This window comes from Centruroides vittatus, unplaced genomic scaffold, assembly GCF_030686945.1.
Source record: "Centruroides vittatus isolate TY-2023 unplaced genomic scaffold, ASM3068694v2 contig_5, whole genome shotgun sequence".
Lineage (NCBI taxonomy): Eukaryota > Metazoa > Arthropoda > Arachnida > Scorpiones > Buthidae > Centruroides > Centruroides vittatus.
Genome location: NW_027122286.1, coordinates 1,625,707 through 1,647,714, shown reverse-complemented (window position 1 = coordinate 1,647,714; position 22,008 = coordinate 1,625,707). Strand labels below are relative to the sequence as shown.

The window sequence follows — 22,008 nt, the reverse complement described above, 5'->3', positions numbered from 1 at the left end:
TAGTGGAATGAGTGCTAAACACAGACTGATGTAGCATGCACACAATTCGGGACTTCCCTTCTCCTCATCACTTGTTATGCAAAATGTCGCTTGTTAAGCAAGTCATTTTTTTACAATTTACTTTGCTCCTTATGCAAATTACTCATTATGAGAGGTGCTCGTTAAGCAAGGTTCCACTGTATATAGGCAAAACATAAAGAAAACTAGGTATAAGAATTTCTGAACACATTAGAGCAATAAAATATAATTATTCTAACTTTGCAGTGGCAAAACAGTGTCAACAAAATGATTGTGAAATTAATTTAAAATCAGTAAAAATTGAAAAAAGGAAGAGAATTATTATAAAAGACAGTTATATGAACATCTAAAAATATTGGAAATAAAAGGAAATAAATGATAATTTAGAATGTATTATAGGTAAATCATGGCATCCATTATGGGGGTATATGGTGTGCAAATAGATTAAAATTTAAAATTAAATAGCTGTGAGTTAAACTTTGGTTGATAAGTTATTAATGTTTTTGATTGATAAGTGTTCATGTTAAAAAAGGGAAGAAAAAAACAATGTGGTGAATCCCTTTTTGGTAAGAGTTTTTTAATAACTGTTTTTAATAGTTTTACTGAATAGTAAAATTGTTATAAAATAATTTATATAATAATTGAAATCACCAGTTTTATGTACTATTGGATATAACAATTTATGCTGGCCTTTTTACAAGCCTATACAAACCGGCTGTATTTAATGTTATGGGTAAGAGATAATTTTTGAAAATGAATAAGATAACTTTTTTGTAATTTTGTTTTATAATAATTTTAAATTAAGTTTGAGAAAGTTTTTCTTGAAAAATTTACTATCTTTGATGAAGTACTGCATTTACAGAAGATTTTTCAGTTATTTTTGAATGAGTTTGCAGTCTTATTACTGAAAAAATAGCATGTGCTTCCACTTGCACATGTGACATTCTGTTATGATTCAAATTTTTCCAAACTTCAAATGTTACATAGCAACGACAAAATTCTAAATCAGAAATAACTATGTTTATTAACAGGAACATATAAAATTCTAGATTACATAGAGCTACACTTAACAAGATAATGCCATATGACATAAACAAAATAATTCTATCTTCAATTGATATCTTATAAACTAATCTATTTCTGTCTAATTGCAAGATAGAGTTTACAATTGATTGCAAGCTGATAAATACCTTGATGATTATTGATGTCTTCAATATTCTTATTATTTTTCACTGGTGATGATTCATTGATGTGGAGTCAACAATTTTTTGGTTTTACAGTCCTCTATCAATCTGTTATTTTTATTTCTTTCTATCTGTTAGCAATCTGATGATGGCTGGTTGTGGATGACAGAACTGAACTGATTTGAACTGGGACTGAAGTTGAGAGGCCATTAGTCTCCACCGAAGCAGCCAAACTGAACTCGGACTAGCACCACCAAACTAGACTAGATCTTCTTGACCGTTTCTTTCCTTTTTATAAGGTTTGGTCTGTTTTCTGTATCGATGTGTCTCTGAAAAAGGCAATATCAGATGGAAACTTTATTGTTATCCAATCCTGAATTTTTTCTCTTTCTTCTCAGTCATCTCTTCAGGAAGAGTTGTTGAAAGGGAAGTGTTATCTTTGACAAAATCTTGCCACTTCCTTATGATTTTTTCCAAAAACTTTCTCATTTTATTAAAATTTATTAAATGAATTATTTTTCTTTAAAATTTAAACAACAGTTTTACAAAATCGTAGCCTGGGATCTCACATGATTAATGGAATTTTCAGAAACATGATAATTGAGATTTCATATAATAGAGAAAGTTGAATCACCTGATTCTTTCTTTGAATGGATATTATCTTGAAATGATAGTTATCAATATGTTACAGTTCTTAATGTAATCCAGTCTACAATATTGAAGTTTCTTAAAGATATCACACAAATATTTAAATTTTCCACTGTAAATAAACATAATAAACAGAATCATTCATTTTGACCTATTGAGACATTGTCAAAATTGTTCAGTTCTATTTTGAGTCTTGTTCATTTTCAAATAACAAGTACTGTATTTTACGGACTATAAGACGCTACGGACTATAAGACGCACCTTTATTTTTAAACAATTTTTAAAAAAAAATACCTATAAGACACTACGGACTATAAGACGCACCTGAATTTTGGAAGCAATTTTTCGAAGAAAAAAGTTTGTCTTATAGTTTGTAAAATACGGTATTATTATTTGAACAATATAACACTTTTATTAGTGGCATATTGTATAGACATCAAACATGATAATAACAATTTTTATAATTTTTTCTAAACAATATTTAATTTTGAAATTTGAAATTTCTAGGAAGATCATCTACAGGTAGGTGACACAAATCTTTAGATCATCTAGGACAGGAATGGCAAACCCTTTTTGAGCCCAGCTGCCATATAGTAATCACACTTAACTTTAAAGATGTTTATGTGTGCCAAAGTTTTAGACTTTGAATAATGATATTTAAAAAAATTAAATATCATTATTCAGAATTAGAATTATTCATTATTCTTTAATTAGAATAAATGTAAAAAAGCTTATTGAAAAAAAGGATGCTAAAGTGATAAACTGAAAAGACAATTGAAAAACATAGGTGATAAATTGAAATTGTATGATACATTACGTGCCAAATGATTTCTTTTTATGTGCCACTTTGGACAAGTGTGCCATAGGTTTGCTACCCCTGATCTAGGACCTGACAAGACTTGATCTTTTTGTAACTGAAATTGGGACTGGGACTGAAGTTGAGAGGCCATTAGTCTCCACCGAAGCAGCCAAACTGGACTCGGACTAGCACCACCAAACTAGACTAGATCTTCTTGACCTTTTCTTTCCTTTTTATAAGGTTTGGTCTGTTTTCTGTGTCGATGTGTCTCTGAAAAAGGCAGTATCAGATGGAAACTTTATTTGTTTCTCCAAATTCCTCAAAACAGATACAGCTATCTGCTTTCTTGGAGATTAATTTTAAAAAATTCTAAAAAGCAACCAATAGAGCTGTATGTGAATATTTTTTTTAGAACACAATGAAATTAACCATCTTTTGATTATTTATCATCACCACTTTAAGTTTTGGTTTTAATAATGATTTTTATTTTAACATAGGGAAAATATTTAATTATTTAATTTACTAATTAGGTTATCTCCTGTACCCTCATACAGATATTTAAATTTAAATATTGTGTACGTTAATTTTGATTATGAATTAGCTTGTTCAAGGGAAAAAGCATATTATAGAGAAAAAAATTATGATTTTGGATATTAATAACAGTTCATATAAAATAATTTCCATTCAGTTCTACAGATTAATAGACAAAATTAAAAATATTTCATTGCTTACATTTTTAAACATAAATAATTTGTTTTACATTTGTATTTAATGAAATAAATACTGTTATTAGATTCTGTTAAGTCACTTTGGTAACTGTTTGATAATGGCTTAGAAAGATCTAATGCAGTGTTTTTCAACCTTTTTCATTGAGTGGTACCCCTGGTTAAAAAATAAAAACTCGCGACACCCTTGACCAGCAGCAGATCTAGAATCTGAAAAAGGGGGGCTTTAATGGGGGATAGATGAATCTTTTGCGAAAACGAATATTATGTGCAATGCTGGGGTGGGTCCAGGGAGGGGACTCCCTCCCCAGGAAGAAAAATTTTAAAAATTGGCAGTTTTAAGTAGCATTTTAATGCAAAAATAATGTTTCTGTGTTCAAAATCAAAATTTAAGTCCATTGAATTTTGTCGAAATACTGACAATGAGTTATCTTGAACTATACTTAAGTAAATTTCCAAGAAAATGCCTAAAGGTGTTAAACTTTGTGACACCCCAATCGTGGTGCCGTGGCACCCCGGTTGAAAAACATTGATCTAATGTAAGATCCTCAAATTTGCAAATCTAGCAGCAATCAGCTGAACTAGTAACTCATAGTAGGATCTCTAGTAATGTCTAGTAGATTTTCCAAATTAATTTCAATAATATCTGATTTATTTTATTCATCTTGTGTTTCTTCCTTTTCTTATTTCCTTGAATTTTGTTAAGTATAATTAATTAGCTCTTTTTTTTTTTTTTTTAAATTTCATGAACTGCATACTTTAGCCCCTGAAATATGAATTATTGTGTAAAGTAATTATTTCTAGTAATCAATTGGGTTTTATTTAGTTCAGTACTGATAGGTTTGGACTTTTTATAGTCTGTAATATTTTAAATAATTGCATACATTCAATGTTCTATTAAAAAGCATTGATTTTTTATTTTCATAATTTAAATATTTATGATTTCAATATCCAGATTTATATATTGTAAGGTATTACTGCAAAAATCATTGTCTTAATGATTTTCATGATGAACTAATAATAAAGGAATCTTTATTATTGGTTTATCATGATATATCTTTTTCACATATTTGCTTGAATATTTTGTATATGTTTTGATTACTAATTTATTTTTATTGGTGTTAAACTCTCTACAATAATGATTACTATTTTTATTTCTAGAAACAGAAAGTATGCATGCAACAAAAATTGATATTGAGATTTATGAATGTGTGATGGATCATCAAGATATAGAAAGATTAAGTAATGTTTCTAATCATACTCAAGGAACTCAGAGTGCATTGTCTTCATTACTAGATGAAGAAGAACATTTTAATTCTACACAAGAAACTAGTAGTCAACTTCCTCCTCTCTTCATTCATATGACTTGTTCTGTTAGAAGGAGAAAAGATGTAGGAAGCTGTTCTGTTAGTAGTCTTCCAACCTGTTTAGGTATTGATAGTTTTTAAAAGATTTTCTTAAAATTCTTATTAATTTATTTATTTTAAAATAGTTACTTATCATGTACATTTATACATAATTGAGATTTTTATGTAGAAAAAAACTAAAATAATTAAAAACATTTATGAAAATTTGTTTCTCCAAATTTTTCAAAACAGATACAGCTATCTGCTTTCTTGGAGATTAATTTTAAAAAATTCTAAAAAGCAACTAATAGAGCTGTATGTGAATATTTTTTTTTTAGAACACAATGAATTAGTGTTACTAAAACATCAAACTATTGAACTTTCATTACTTAATGTATTATCAGTATACAATAAGACCCCGCTTAACACTGCCTCAATTAACGTTGATTTGATATAACATGGTCTGCTCAAAGCCTAAAAAAAGCTAAAAATTTAATTTAATTTAAATTATCATGTCATTTCATTGATTCATATATAATACAATAATTTACGAACACGAACCAATCAGCAAAAGCTCAGTAGTGCTATACTTCTCTTAAATCTATGTTTGTTTTGTGTAATTTTGGAAAAAATATAACATCATGGATGCCTAGGAAATATTGACTTTACCTTGCAAAAATTAATTGATAAATGCATGAACGAAGTGTGGAAAAAGGTATGGCTAGAGGTATCCAAGAATTCTCAACAAGAAGAACCTATTGTTGACCAAATTGTCAACCTAATCAATGCAGCAGGACTAGGAGATGTAGACAAGCAGGATATTGAAGAGTTACTGCAGGTTTCTGGTGAGAGCCTTACCATTGACGACCTTCAAGGACTGGTAGAACAAGGAATTCATGTAGATCTAGAAAATAGAGATTCTGAAAACGAAGAACTTAAAGAATTTCTCTACAGATTATTTTAGTAAAAGTTTGGTAACAATAACCCAAATTGTTGATCAAATTGTAGCAAATGATCAAATTTTGAAAGGAGTGCAGAAGCAAAATGAGGCATTTTGGATGCAATCTTCTGCTACTGACATTTGCCTAAGGAAAGAAAAAGTAAGCAACAAATGAAACTACACAACTTTATCACAAAAACCAAGAATCTCAGAAGAGCCAGGACCTTCTTCACAAAAAATGAACTTTACATTTCTGTGTGCATATGTTTATATATTATTTAACATATATTATTATGCAAATTAATATAAAAATAACTTAAAGTAAAATTTGTTTATTTTTGGTCAAGTGTTCCCCTTTCCCTATTTACTCTGTGTTAAAATGACCTTGTTTAACGCTGTTTCGTTCAACACTTTGTTATCTAAGAACGCATCCCCTGCATTAAGCAGGATCTTACTATATTTTAGGTACAATAGACTCCTTCAGTTGACTCTTTGAAGTAACACTCAGAACTTGGATCTGTAACCTATCCTGATAGATTTTACATTGAGTAGTACATAAAGGTTTGACAGTTTTAAAAATATCATAATAATGTTCTGCAAAAAACAAATCAAAAAACTTACTTTGATGACTTCTTATGAGTTTGCAGAAAACAAATATTCAGACAAAATATTTTTTGTTGTTTGTACACAAAATTCTAGTAATTGACATTCATACTACCAGTAACCATCATGAAATGTACCAATGATTGCCATTGGTATGAAACCATTTTTCTATTTCAAATATTATTATAACATTAAAAAGAAAACATTTGATCCTAAATGCAAGTTAATAAAAAAAATCTTATAATAATGTATAAATATTTGATTCTTTTGTGTTTTCTTTAATTTGATAATTTAATGAAAATGATCTTTTTTATTTACATGTGGATTAAAATTATTCTCATTCTATATGAATTTTTAATATTCTTTAAGTATAAAAATAGTTGTTTACATAGATTGGAACTATTAAACATATGATTCTTGCAGTAAATATGCACATTTCAGAAAAATGAGTTAGCAAGTAGGAATAAAAATTGGAACAATAACTTTGTTATAATTTCTTTTGGCACTGTATTGCATTGAATTTTAACAAGTTTTATTAACTTTTAACTTTCTCAACATGAAATGAAAATGGAGTGCCAGAAAGTAAAAAATTATTTTTACACATTTTGAATGTTTTGCACTGCATTTGCCTGTGGGAAAGAAAATATCAATTTACTTGTGTATAGGATGATCTCTAATATAGAATGAGGTGTGACTTTAAAGTTCAAAATAAAGAAAAAATTAGAATTGTATTAATAAATCTATTTTGTTTAATCACAAATAAAATATTATCAAATGCACATATTAAGGCAAACATGGTTGTTTGCCTTAATACGTGATGAATGGAAAACAAAACTAAAACATTATAATGAGAATGACCAGAAAAAATTTATTTTTAATGATTCAGAATGTGCTAATAGTCATTAAAAATAACAATTTAACATATATGAAATAACTATATTTATGATTATTGCTAAGTGGCATGTATTTCATTAATGATTTTATAAGTAATGGGAAACTATTATCTGGGAAAAATGAGATGCAATGCAGTTTTTAATTGATGGATGTAGGATTAAACAATAAACAAAGCATGGTGTGTCTTAATCTGTTTACAGTAGGTGCCAACTTATGATAAATAGACTGTAGATTTATAATGGCAGCATGAACTATGCACGGTTTACAGAAATTATTGCAAAAATGCAAAGAATCCTTCACTTGCATGTATAAGACAACCTAGGTTTTTGAAGCAGTGAAAAATGAATGGAACCTTATCTTATATGCGAGTAAATACAATTCATCAGTCACACACACATTATTAAATACAAAACTGGGTCCTGTGAGAGGCAGTGCATAGCCCTAAGACACTTTAGCTTTCCTCTGATTTGACCCCTAAAGTAGGCCTATCAGAGAGAAAAATTTTAGTAGAGGACACTACATATTTTTATAGGATAATACACTATATAAGAATATTACATGTTTTTCTATTCTAACATTAGCAAACTTTGTAGAGATAACCCTATCTATTTACAGTGTGACAATGTTAAACAAGGAAGAGGATACTTTTTAACTCTTATTATAACAATAAATCTTTCTATAACAATATATTTTTTTGTTTTAAATATTGCTTAAAGAGATTTGACTGTGTATATATATTTATATATTCTACAATAGTTTTCATTTTACATTTGATATTCTATTTATATTTAATAGTAAATTATAAATAATGTAAATAAAATATATATTTTACTTTATATTATAACAATTAATGTTTACAGGAGAAGTGATAAAATGTTTAAAGTTATCATCTCTTGAAATCAATCTCAAAGATTTGGAAATTACTCTAGATATATTATGTCTATCTTTACCACCTGAAGTAGAATATCCTCAGTTGCAATTCATTTCTCCCTTGTATGAACAAGATACTGAAAATATTAGAAATGAATGCAAAAGTTGGCAATTATTACCAAAGTATGTACTTTTTAATTAATTAAAGTTAATTATTTATTAGAATTATATCAATTACAACAACATGTAGTTATTGAATTTTTGATGATAATTTATTATTTTACTATTCTTTACTAGAATTATCATTTATTATTGTTACCTGAAGTATATATTTTTTTAATAATTTATGATATTTAAATTAATATTTTAAAAATGTTTATGAATTATATTTGTAGCTATTTGATTTAGAATTTTTGTGTGTGAAATTTCATTAAAATAGAGAGAGAGAATTTTTATTTAATTGCTAAATACTAAAACTGTAAAAGATTGGTGATATATTTATGTATCTTGGGAATATTATTGATATATTGTAATTTCTAATTTGAGAAAATTGAGTTATTTCAACTGAAATTTTGTTATTTTAAGTGTGATTTCTTCATAGCACAAGTTGTTCTTTATACAATAATTTTCATTAAAAATCAACAAGTATAAACATAGTTTCATTAATGGCCATCAACATCTGCTATAATATCAAACATATTATACACAGGATAGGAATTATTGCTTGATTAGGAAATCATCAATATTTATTGATTTATATTATACTGGGAATGCAATTCAGATCATATTGTCCCTCATCAGTCCATGCACAAGTTATACATTCTTAGCAATCGTACATCTTTTTAGATAAATGAATACAGGTATACCTCACCTTATGTCAGTAATTGGTTTCAGGAGAGGCGACTTAACTCTAAAAATGACTTAAGTTGAATTTACTTGAATTTACACTCGGCTAAACCACAAATAACCATTCCCAGTTCTGTATTTTATTTATTAATGCATTTTTAATAATATATGGTTAATAAGAATGTATTTTAAGCTTACAAACAAATTACTTTTTTCTGTACTATATTAAAAACTAAAATTTATCTAAATTTACGAATATATGTACAGTACGTACATGTAAATGTATATGTTTACAATTTGGCGATGTTTACAGTACATTGCGGACTCTTTATTTGTTAATGTGGTTTGCTCTAAGACATTATAAAAAAAAAATGATTTTGTAAGGTTAAATAACAAATACAGTTATTAAAATTATTTTGCAATAGTAGAAAATAAACTAATTTACGTTAAATTTACTAATAAAGACTGCTAAATAAGACGACAATACAGAGTCACAGATGTTTTCATATTTTGTTCTCTAGAATTTATGATGTACAGTATTAACATTTACTGTAAATGTACGTATTTTAATATGATTTAATATACTTTTATTCTTATTTATTGTATAGTAACATGATTTTGTGCACTTCTAACACTTTTCTAGTGATATTACGACTTCAGTATTTGTGGCAGACAGACGTAAAGTTGAATAAAATGATTTAAACTTGATTTTTATTTTTTCATATATATATATATATATATATTTTTATAAATGACGTATAATCGAGAACGACTTAACTCGAAACAACGTAACTCGAGGTATACCTTTATACATAGTGATAAAATTTTCCTCTCCTGTCAGATCTGATACCAGTTACGATTGAATTTATCATGTCCTAACTCACAAATTCTGTGTAATTTATTGGCAAATAGGAAAGTGTTTCTAATTTTGAATGGGGAGTGAGATGGGTAAGTCAATAGATTGTTTTTGGGCATTGGAAGTCCACACAAGGCCTGTTTAACAGGTAAAACAATTTTAATGAGCTAAAGCAAGGAGTACACAGAAGCTATAGCACTAAGCCTGTATACAGTTACACTATTCATCTTCATTTTATAGCACATTAAGATCGGTTCTATATCAACTATCTAAGCACTTGTATCTTAAACCAACTTTAAATTACTGGACATTAAAACATTTGTTGCTGGATGATTAAAGGTGCAAATTTTCGTATCTTAAACCAACTTCATATCATCTTTTCAGCTTTTTTGTTGATCTTAATCAGAAATATCAGCAACATCATTTTTTTTTATCATAAAAAATTTGCATAGATGACGAAAATAAAAATATGTTATTAATCAAAAATTTGTTCTAGTAGGTCATGTTTGTTCAGTCAAGTACTTAGTGACTTTTTTCCAGAATTTATGTTCGAATACTGAATTGTTCAAGTACTGAGATACTGACATACAGTCGAGTCCGCATAAGTCAACACCCAGATAACTCGACACATCTGTTAAGTAGTCAGTTTTCTGTGGTCCCAGCCGACTTATATAGGCATTAATGTTAAAAAACTCCGGTTTACTCGACACCATTTAACTCTTCACCACTGGATAAGTCGACATACTTTTGCTGTCTCGCACTTTGATAAGTTATCACCCCCTCCTGAAAAAATGAATTCACTCTGCATGTGTGGTGCAAACTCATTTTTTTCATGAGGGGGAGTCAATTTATTTATTAATAATTGATTTATTAATATATATATGTACATACTAATAAAAATGCCTTAACATTTTATGTATTTTTATGTATAAAATAATAACAGATAAACAAAAAGAAAATATACAATCTACATCAATGTCACACCAGAATCCAATTTTGCATTTTCTCATGCTAGAGGCATTAAGAATCCTTAGACATTACTTGCCAACAATTGACAATTGTGAAGATGATGTTTTCAAGGCGTTTATGATTGTTGAAAAAGAAAGTCGAGACAGTTAAGTACTCAAAACAAACAACACTAAACAAATTTTTCAGTTTTTCATCTACAGAGTAATTGTAAATGGAGGACACAATGTATTGTAAACCTATACTACTGTATAATGCACTATTGTATTTTCTTAATTGTAGTTTTGTGGTTTTTTCGACTTTGCTTTAGTCATCACATTGGATAACTCGACACATTTCCACTTCCCCTTGGGGTGTTGACTTATGCGGACTCGACCATATTTTGTTTATTATTTTTACAAATGATAACTTACTTATCATTACAAAAAAGTTTAATAACACTTACCTAGAAATGTTTAAACAAACTTTACTAAATATGAAGATGAAACTATAAAAACAAAACACAGTGACAGTCTAAAAGGCTAAAGTCTGAAAGCAATGACAATGATAGGAAAGCAAGGACAAGGAAGAAAAACATTACACTATTAGTTTTCATTAAGTAAACCTGATGAAAGGCACAAAACAAATCTAAAATTTTAATATTCTGAAAATTGTGGATAAATTTGAGACAGCACACATGTTTACTTGAAGAAAAATATATCAAATAACATGGTTTGTACTTAAAAATTGTGAAATTCTGTATGGAGGATTTTTGAAATTATTTCTATTTATTCATCATAAAACAGTTTGATCTGCAACAAAACTGGGCAATAATATACAAATAAAAACACTAATTCTTTCAGCAGACTGATGAAAAGTCCAGAAAAACAAACATTTTCAGTCTATGTCTAAGACATACTTCAGGTTACAGTTTTCCAGAAATAGAATGCCTTAAGCTTTAATGTTCAGAAATGAAATGTGCAGAATGTAGAGAAATTAAAATTTAAAACCAAAGATTGTACAATAGGATGTATCCAAATGTAGCTGTTGTAATGCAGTTTAAAAAAAAAAATAACCTATCAAATAAGGCTTGCCATGCTTAGGAAATCTGCCTTTCCTCCTCAAAGTTGATATACCACTCTTGCATGTCTGCTTTAAAAATTTAAAGTGCCTCCACCACCTTGAGTTGATCCATATTTGCCATTGTTCTAATCAAAGTTGCTTGTTGTAAATTTGGTTGAATTTCATTTTCACCCACATATATCAAGAGGGTAGTGATTTGTCTCCCATTATCTATATTGTGCTCATTTCTAAGAAGTTTACACATGTGAGGGATACATCTGCAAGTTAATCATGTACCCACATAACTTGCAATTTTCTTATAAGTATCATATAGTATGAATGCAATGATCATAAGCCACAATCTTGTGGTGAAAAATAGGTTTTTGTAGTGTTGCATTATCTGTGTGAGCACCATTCTGTGTGTAGTTGGGCTGTGTTCATCTTGTCTTATGCCTGTGGGCTAACTTATAGACTAAGCCTTTGAGATAATAATATGCTGTAGCTAAGTCTGCAATGCAATTCAGTTCTACTTTAGTGTCCTCTGCTCTATTAGAATTGAGTGTAGGCTCTTTTGTAAGGGTTCTAAAGGCCACTATTTTATAGACATAAGGATCATTGGCTGATAAATGCAATGGGACAAAGTCTAGTTTATAATATATCTTAGTACCAACGCCTTTACCAATAAAAGGAATGCTTATATCTAAGAAATCATTCATTTGGTTTGATTCCAAAACTAGGCCATATGGGTCATTCATAGCTTTGAAGAATTCATTGCTATTAGGATTTGCCTTTCATATAATACAAATGTCATCAATCCATAAAACTGATAACATTTGTTCAAGTTGGCTGGTATACACAAGACTTCATTCCATTGTGTATACAGAAAATTTTTGATAGTTTGAAATTCAAGGAACAAAGTAATCACAACTTCAAATTATCAAGTTTTTAATTATCCAAGATTTACATATTTTTGTACAATATGCCAATGATGTAACTGATGTAATTTATTAAGCAAATGGAATACAGCTACATGTACAGAATTCCACTTTACTTAATTAACAATTATTAACAATATAAATAAACTGCAGGTATGCAGCATGTGTCCTGTGAGAACCTCACAGGTTGCCAGAGAGGTTTTATAAAAAATAAAGCAGAATTCTCAAAATGCAGCTCAAATCATTTTTAAAGTATTCCAAAAAGTAGTAAGCCACCCAAATCAATTAACCTTATAGCCCTACAAATATCTCAATCTGCTGCTTGCAACCCAAACTTGCCAGCCATATTTTATGAGGTAAGAGAAAAAAGGGTGACACTTGGAAATGTTATTGTAAAAGCAAAGAGATGTTCTTAGTTTATTGATCTCTTATAGTATGGAGGCACTTTGATCTAAATGAACAAGTTAACATATGCATATCACACTGAACTGTGATATGCAGATAGAATTTTCACTTTGAATTTCATAGCTGCATTTTGAACTAACCAAACTCCTTAACATGCTTATCTCTACATATCCTCAGCTGGGACAGATAGTACAGTTATGAACTAATTGTATTTCAAACTATCTGAGTTCAAATTAATGAGGATTTCTTATACCAGACAACTCCAACAATTCTTATATCTATAAAATAGTGGCCTTTAGAACCCTTACAAAAGAGCCTACACTCATTCTAATAGAGCAGAGGACACTAAAGCAGAACTGAATTGCATTGCAGACTTAGCTACAGCATATTATTACCTCAAAGGCTTAGTCTATAAGTTAGCCCACAGGCATAAGACAAGATGAACACAGCCCAACTACACACAAAATGGTGCTCACACAGATAATGCAACACTACAAAAACCTATTTTTCACCACAAGATTGTGGCTTATGATCATTGCATTCATACTATATGATACTTATAAGAAAATTGCAAGTTATGTGGGTACATGATTAACTTGCAGATGTATCCCTCACATGTGTAAACTTCTTAGAAATGAGCACAATATAGATAATGGGAGACAAACCACTACCCTCTTGATATATGTGGGTGAAAATGAAATTCAACCAAATTTACAACAAGCAACTTTGATTAGAACAATGGCAAATATGGATCAACTCAAGGTGGTGGAGGCACTTTAAATTTTTAAAGCAGACATGCAAGAGTGGTATATCAACTTTGAGGAGGAAAGGCAGATTTCCTAAGCATGGCAAGCCTTATTTGATAGGTTATTTTTTTTTTTAAACTGCATTACAACAGCTACATTTGGATACATCCTATTGTACAATCTTTGGTTTTAAATTTTAATTTCTCTACATTCTGCACATTTCATTTCTGAACATTAAAGCTTAAGGCATTCTATTTCTGGAAAACTGTAACCTGAAGTATGTCTTAGACATAGACTGAAAATGTTTGTTTTTCTGGACTTTTCATCAGTCTGCTGGAAGAATTTCAAGGTGTGAGTGTTTTTATTTATGCATCATACTTTTGTATCTGACAATATTTCATTTTAAAATAAGAATTTGTTTAAACAAATAATCTTTATTTTTGATATTTTTATCTATTTCTATTCAACAGAAAGTTCTGAGATACATCTTGACATTGCTATTTATTAATAAAATAACAATTGTTAAAGTTAAATTAAAAGTATAAACAGTTATTAACTAGCCAGTATGTTCATTTTCTATTAGTATAAGTAGCTGTTTTACATGTAACATACATATGTGAACAATATATGTATGTTACATGTTTTTAAACTCAGTTTTGTTAAACTAAGTTTAAAATTAAAAACTTTGGCATTATTTAAAGTTTGAATGCATGTATCCACATAAGCATTCTAATTTTTATTTCTAAGAATCATTGTACTTTTTTTTTTCATTTTACATTTATTATTTGTATGTCTTAAAATAATTAAATTTTATTACTGTTTTTCTTTATTTAGGGAAGTAATGGTTGATTCTATGAACTATCATGATTTTTTGTCTTCAGAAATCAAGTGTGGAAATAAAATACAGTACAAGATTCTTCGACATAAAAAGCAAATGGTATTTTTATTTAAATATTATTTTGTCGTATATTATATAATATAAATTTATTTTTAAACAATGCTTATATTTTTAATATACTATAATTTAATTTTTTACAGTAGAATTGATAATTTTGTTAATCTGGAATTGATTATGCAAAATTTTTCAATAATAATCAGACATGCTAGTAAGAAAACCAGTGCACAATACCAAAAATCTAGCAAAAAACATGTAAGAACTTACTGTGAAAACATTTGCTTTAGAAAGCTTTTATGTTTTTTGCCAGATTTTTGGTGTTTTATTCTAGTTTACTTTACATATATCCTGTTTTTGCTTGCCAATATAATTAAGACATACAAGTATTTTTTGAATTAGAATTTGTTTGATCATATGGTGCATTAAAAACCCTGAGCATAATGTGCTCATTACATTTTTTCAAGTTTTTCAGTCAATCTTGATATAGTATAGTCATGCAATGTGTTATCTTTAAACTGGTTAAAGAGCTTGCAGAAATAAATTAGAAGTATACAGTAGCATGTTCTGGTACAAAATGTCTGATAACTTAGTATTTTTGATAATTCAGTACTGTTCTTGTCCTCCAGGTGCCAGATTAACAAACTATTATTGTATTTAATACATTGTATTTTGAATACAAAATCATTATTAGTTAACCAAATTAAAATAAATAAATTAAAATATTAAACAAATCACAGTGATCAAAATTATTTTGTCACTTGTCTATACTGATGATGATGACAAACTGTTAACAAAACTAAAATTTCTACTAACTCTAATATTAAAAGGATCATTAAAACAATTAAAAGAAATATATAACTTGAAGATTTGTTAATTATTATTATTATTAATTAATAGTAATTCATCCATTATTGTTTTCCTGCCAGTTTTTGTATAACCAATCTTTAACAACAGATAGCATAAAATAAATAAAATGTCAGCAATTTAAACTACTGCACTGCAAACAAGTAATGATTAAAGTTTAAAGAACTTCTAATGCATAATCCTTTTTAGCCTTAACTGGCTGAAAAGAATTGTCATTATCATAGATGCTGAGAGAGCAAAAAGAGAACTTAAAAATGCTTACATACCTGAAAATAATAATTATAATCAAAACTTTCATTACAATAAACATAAATTTTTAATTATATTTTAAATTTTACATTTTGGGACATGCTAATTCCGATAACATTTAGATAACTGATAATAGTATCCATGATTATACTGTACTTATATCTAGAATGTATTTGGTATTCACTTTCAAGTACAGTCAAACCTGTTTTTATGCGGGGGATAGGGACCGCATAAAAAAAAAACGCATTAAAAAAAAATCTCACGAAACTTCACGAATGGCTGTAAATAATAGTCGCAACACAATTAAAAAATAAATTTTTTATGCGGTCAACAGGGACCGCATAAAAAAAGTCTCACATAGAAAATAACTCAAAACCGTACGAAATAGAATTTATTGACAACAGATGTCAGCACTTGACTGCATCGTCTGGTCTATCGTCTGTTTTACATATTTTTGTCCAGGTGGTGTTTTGTTGACTTAAAAAGTAAATTATTTCATTTTTCGCATATTCATGCAATAATATTACTATAATAAGTGCATTTATGCTATAATAAGTTTATTTAGCTATAATAAGTCAACGTGAGACATGACAAATCGCACGAGACTAGTCGCCAACTATACCGCACAAATTAAAAATTCGCATTAAAAAAATCGCACAAATAAAAATCGCACATAAAAAGAGCGCATAAAAACAGGTTTGACTGTATTTTCTTTCTTTACAAGCATTCATAAATACATATGTTTATTGATAAAAAAAACTTCTGATCATGTGTGAAAAAGGACCATATCTGAAATCATTTATAAAATTTCAGAAAACAAAATACAAACACAAAATTGCAAAACATGAAACATATTTAACCTATTCGATGTTGAAATTTTTCTCTGTTGCCTGTGACACCATGTTGAATTTTCATCAATGTTAAGCCTAACAAATTTTTCTTTTTTTAAAAAATAATAATCGTGTTTACTGTGTCATTAAAAATTACTTTTTTACTTTGCACAAACAAAATAAATATATTGAAAAATATAAAAACAAAAAAACTTATATTTTAAAAGTTTGTTTTAATATAAAAATTGTGACACATAGCGACATCTAGTATCAAAAATGTTCCGATGCAGACACGAAAATATTTGGGATTGCCCACGCAAGTCAATGAGGTCAACACAAAAATTTTCGGGAACAGTGCAGGACAGGCTAATATTAAACTTATTATTTACTTTTTGAAAATTTCTGAATGTTTTTTATTTATATTAATCAGATTCAATGGATGCTCCAAGATGAAATAGCTTCTGCTGCTTTAAACACCTATCCTCTGACAGTAACAACTCTTGATATGGTTGCAAAACATGTAAAGAATTCCACCCAATATCCTTGTTGTTTGATGGAAGAAGTACCACTTCAGTTTGTTTTTGGATCAGATATAAGTCTTGATAAATTTACTCAGGTATATATAATTTAAATTAGACAATGGTTTGAACTTATTAGTTTAACTAGTTTATTAGTATAACTTTAACTAATTAAGATATAAGAGAGTTTACTGTATTTGACACTAAGATAAAATAAATCTTAGTGTCAAATACAGTAAACTCTCTTATATCTTAATTAGTATGGGTGGGTATGATCCCGATATTAGAAAAATCCAGATAAAAGAGTGTGATAATTTTTAAATATGACTGTAACATATATGTCTGCTGTATGTATAAAAATATTTATTTTGAGTTTGATGCTTATTTTTGACAATTAAAATTAATTATGAAAGTATTGTTAAAATTGTTTGTTTTGTTGTTCTCAATTTGCTGACAAGCTGCAACATCATGCCAATGCCTCACCATTATCATATCATCAGTGGTTGATGCATTGTGCTCTTCTACAAACTTCAAGAAAACTTTAATTTTTAAAAAAATTTTGAAATGTACAGTACATACTGCACAGTATGGAAAGGTAAAATTTGGAGTAATGTGCAATATTTTCAAAAATTTTTGGTTGCCTTCAATCAATCTGAATAAGGAGAATCCAGATATGAGAAGACTGGATGTAGGAGAGTCTATTGTATTTTATATATTAAAATATGTTGTTTTATTCCAATTTACAATTTTAATATTTTTCATTACATCAAGCTATATTTTGTTGAAGGGTAACATATTTCAGGGATTTAATTTGATGAACAAATTTTTATCATTTTTTATTTCTTATATAGCTAAAAATACTCAAATCTATAATTTTTTGTAATGATTTACTTGCAAAACATCATGGACTTGATCAATATTCAGTTGTACTTGAGATTAAAAGATACACATACCTGACATTATCAAATGTATTTACACAATTAATAATTAAATCCAAATACTCAATTTTATTCTTTTTTATGATTCTATTTTAAAAAACATTGCTGTGAATCATATTAATACTGTGAATAAGTCTTTGGGTGTAATTTCTGTATTATCATAAATTAAAAACATGTTATCATAAATATATCACAACAAACATCACTCCCTTTAAATCTATTGTGGTTATATCCACTTGTATTAATTAATAAAAATTGTACCAGCTGTAATAATAATTCATTTATTTTCAAACTTTTTAAAATTTTTGTTATTATAAATCTTAGTAATTGATGAGTACATATTGAATGTCTGAATGCCCAATGATGCCATTGTTTACGCACTCATCAACTTGAATTTAGTTGGTTTGTCTGTTAATTCATCTACATTTTAAATGAAAACGTAGAAGTGTCATATAAGACTAATTTATTTTTAATGAATCTTTTTTGGTTCATTAAAAATAAGTTAGTTTTACTTTATTTTTACCATTTAGACAGTTATATGTAGAGTTTAGTAATTCCCATTTTTATTATGAAATAAACTTGCTAAAACTTGCATAGAAGATACAGAAATGAATTTAGTTTACTCTCATAAAAAGAAAATAAGTTAATTTATGACTGTATTTTATTAATAAAATGAGTCTCAGAGCTTTACAGATATAGGTTGTGTGTACTTTCACTTGTATGTAATATTCAAAAATTCTTTAAAATTTATATAAAAATAGTTACAATTGATTTATATATGAAGTCATGAAAATAATTTTAAATGAAAAAGAATAATATGTTTTTGTTTGTTAATTTGTTAATTCAGTGTCTTATATCTACATATAAATAATTATAAGTTAAAATTTCTTTCAGGAATTTAAACAAATGTCTGCACCTGGTTACCATTTAAAGAAAGAAGAAAATTATTATTATTTGATTATAGATATAGAAACTGCAGAAAAACTTAAAAGACCATTTGGTTCTCTAATACCTCCTCTTGGTGCAGCTAGTAAAGATTTAATCATTCAAGCAAATCCACATGGAGATGATAGTACTCAATTAAAAAATATCACTGAAACTTCATATAAAGACAAAGATATACATGTGAGAAGGCTAAGTGACACAAGTCTTACAGAGGATTGTAATCAGTATTTAGACTTTATGAAAACATCAAATCAGTCAATTAATGCTCCACAAATACTGAATATTTTACGACAGAAAACGCACAATGAATATGAATCTGAAACAGAAGATGGTGAAGATAAAAATTATAAAAAATCAAGAATGACTCGTAAATTGAGTTCCAAATCTCAGAGAGATAGATCAAGAGAAGAATCTCGAGCATCTTCTGTTCCTCCTTCACTTCCTGATGAAAATCTCTCGCTTTCTCATAATGAAACTCTGCAAGTAGGACAGTCAGCACCTTCAGGGTTTACAAATTTTTTCCAGAATGTAGATACACTTTTAGAATGGAAACAAATAAAAGAAGAATCAAATGAATCTTTTTATCAAAAATATATGATAGAAACTGAAAGAAAATCGAAAAATAATTATTTTGAATCTTCAGAAGAAATTCAAGAAAATAATTGTCATTCCTTATCTGATAATAGATCTTCTAGTCCTGGTATTGAAGTAGATTCTCAGGTAATAATATGTAAATATTATAAAATTTTATAATCAAATTAATTTAGTATTTTTTAAATTTAAATATATCCACTTTTACTTGTAGATCAAAAAGCTAAGTTTCAGACTAGTAAATGTTACTTTACTTTTTAAACACTGGTTAGACATGCATTTTCAATGTCAGTTATTAATGAAATAACATTAATTTTTGAACTAAAGTTATTTGTTTTTAAAATAAATTAAACAAGATTACATCATTTTAAATAATTTAAAAGTTAAAATTCTTTAAATGGAGTAAAATAGCTAAAATTTAAAGGTTTAAATGTCTTTTCTACATTTCTAAAGCAATAATTTGTGTTATCTCTTTATGCAAATTGTTCTATTTTCTCTGCTTAGATTTCTTTTGACATGGAATATTGAAAAATAGTCAAAATAGTTTTTAAATCTCCAATATTTGACTTCATCTAAATAATTTCAATTTGTTTTTGTTATAAACTGAGATTATAAAATTTAATACTAAAATAATTATAAAAAAATAATAATAACAGCACAACTCAAATAAGAATAATACTACACCCTGCAAACCATAATGAATGATGGGAGAAGAAATGAAAACAATTGATTCTTACATAAGTGTTGCATTATTTTTTAATAATTTTCTTTGTTGTTTCAAATCCAAATATAAACTTTTTAAATTCTTGTCGTTGTAACAAGTAATCCTAACTTATCTAATTTTGTCACTTTTTGAATTTGGTAAAATCAAAAGTACATTTGATGCCAATTTTACAAGTAACACAATAAATAACTGCCTTTTTCATTAAAACTCTTTAATTAACACAAAATATAAAAGCAAGCACTTGACAGTGCATTGCTGCTTTCCTTAAGCAAATTATTTAGATTGGAATGTCGAAACATTAGAATATTGAACAAGAAATTCAAAGAAGAGAATATAATTTAAAATTTTTTAACATACATAACTTTTTAATAATGTTTCTTTTTTCAATTCTATAACAGACTAAACTCAAAGAAACACAAATTGACATAAAACAAGTTTTTAAACATTTGAAATAATTTTTAAAACTACAAAAATAAATTAAAACTATAAATTAGAAATTATAATGGCTGATAGTGACAAATTAAGGTTTTAGAAGTTTGAAAAGCAATATCCAAAATTTTCTGAGGTTAAGGATTTGTCTATTACTAGAGTTTATAGTTGGCATATGTAAGGATTCCCAGATAAATATGATTATCTGGTCCACTCTGACCAGATGATTAACGATCTATATAATACAGTTTTAAATCTCTGCAAATCTTGTATTAGAATCATATAATATCAGACCTCTCTCTAAGTATGAATACATATTGCTGTCATTATGAAGGATTTTGTGCAAGGATAATTGCAGTTTGATCAGAAGGTTGAGAGTGTATTGTTTGAAATTATGAACAATGCATAATGAAAAAGGTCCTAAACAGATACAAAATGGGAGCCATTCACATTGTTAGATTAATAATATTCTCCAGAATAAAAACACTTTTCTTAGAAATGTTTCTGGTTATTGTGCCATTTATGGACTTATCAAAGCAAAATAATTTAAATGAATTATTTATTAAGAGACATTTTATAACTTAAAAATGTTTTATATTTTATTAGTTTTCTTTTAATAATCATAAATTTTTCAGTCTAAGTTAATCTATCACATTTAATGCACTGATCTATTTACAAATAAAAATAAATTATGTATCAAATAATCTTAAACAATATCATATAATGTATTTTTGTAGAATATTAGTTTCTCAGAAACAGTTGATGATGTTATATCAAGAGACTGTACTGAAATAGAAAATGATGAAACTACTGGTCTAGATTATACAAGTAAAGATGAACTGCCTTCTCCCAGTGATCTTGCAGATAATGGTTTTAATCCAAGATTACATTTAACAACAGAGGAATCACTTGGATCAACACCAGTTGTGTATAGTGAGGTTGATTTTGCTAGCTGCATTGGTAGTGGTCATGTCAGCAACACAGAAGAAGGTAATGAAAGTTTATTTAAAATACTAAAAGATTATTTCTCAAATATTAATAATTTTATACATTATGCTTATTATATTTTAAATTTTGATGTTATAAATAAGTGATCAAATTTTTATTATTATTAGTATATATTTATAATTTTTTAAAATTATATTTTCAAAATAATTAAATAGCACAATGGTTTGCTGCTTAATTCAAAATTGATTTGTTTCT

At 27.7% G+C, this 22,008-nt stretch overlaps 1 protein-coding gene across 1 annotated transcript in view; it reads left to right on the top strand.

Moving 5' to 3' along the window:
- LOC136978204 (KICSTOR complex protein SZT2-like) overlaps positions 1–22,008 on the top strand; it is a 215,191-nt gene that overhangs the window by 138,246 nt on the left and 54,937 nt on the right. Inside the window, 6 exon segments of the mRNA XM_067273857.1 lie at positions 4,536–4,805; positions 8,018–8,210; positions 14,657–14,759; positions 17,091–17,276; positions 19,011–19,781; positions 21,543–21,795. Coding sequence (XP_067129958.1) covers positions 4,536–4,805; positions 8,018–8,210; positions 14,657–14,759; positions 17,091–17,276; positions 19,011–19,781; positions 21,543–21,795 — 1,776 coding nt within the window.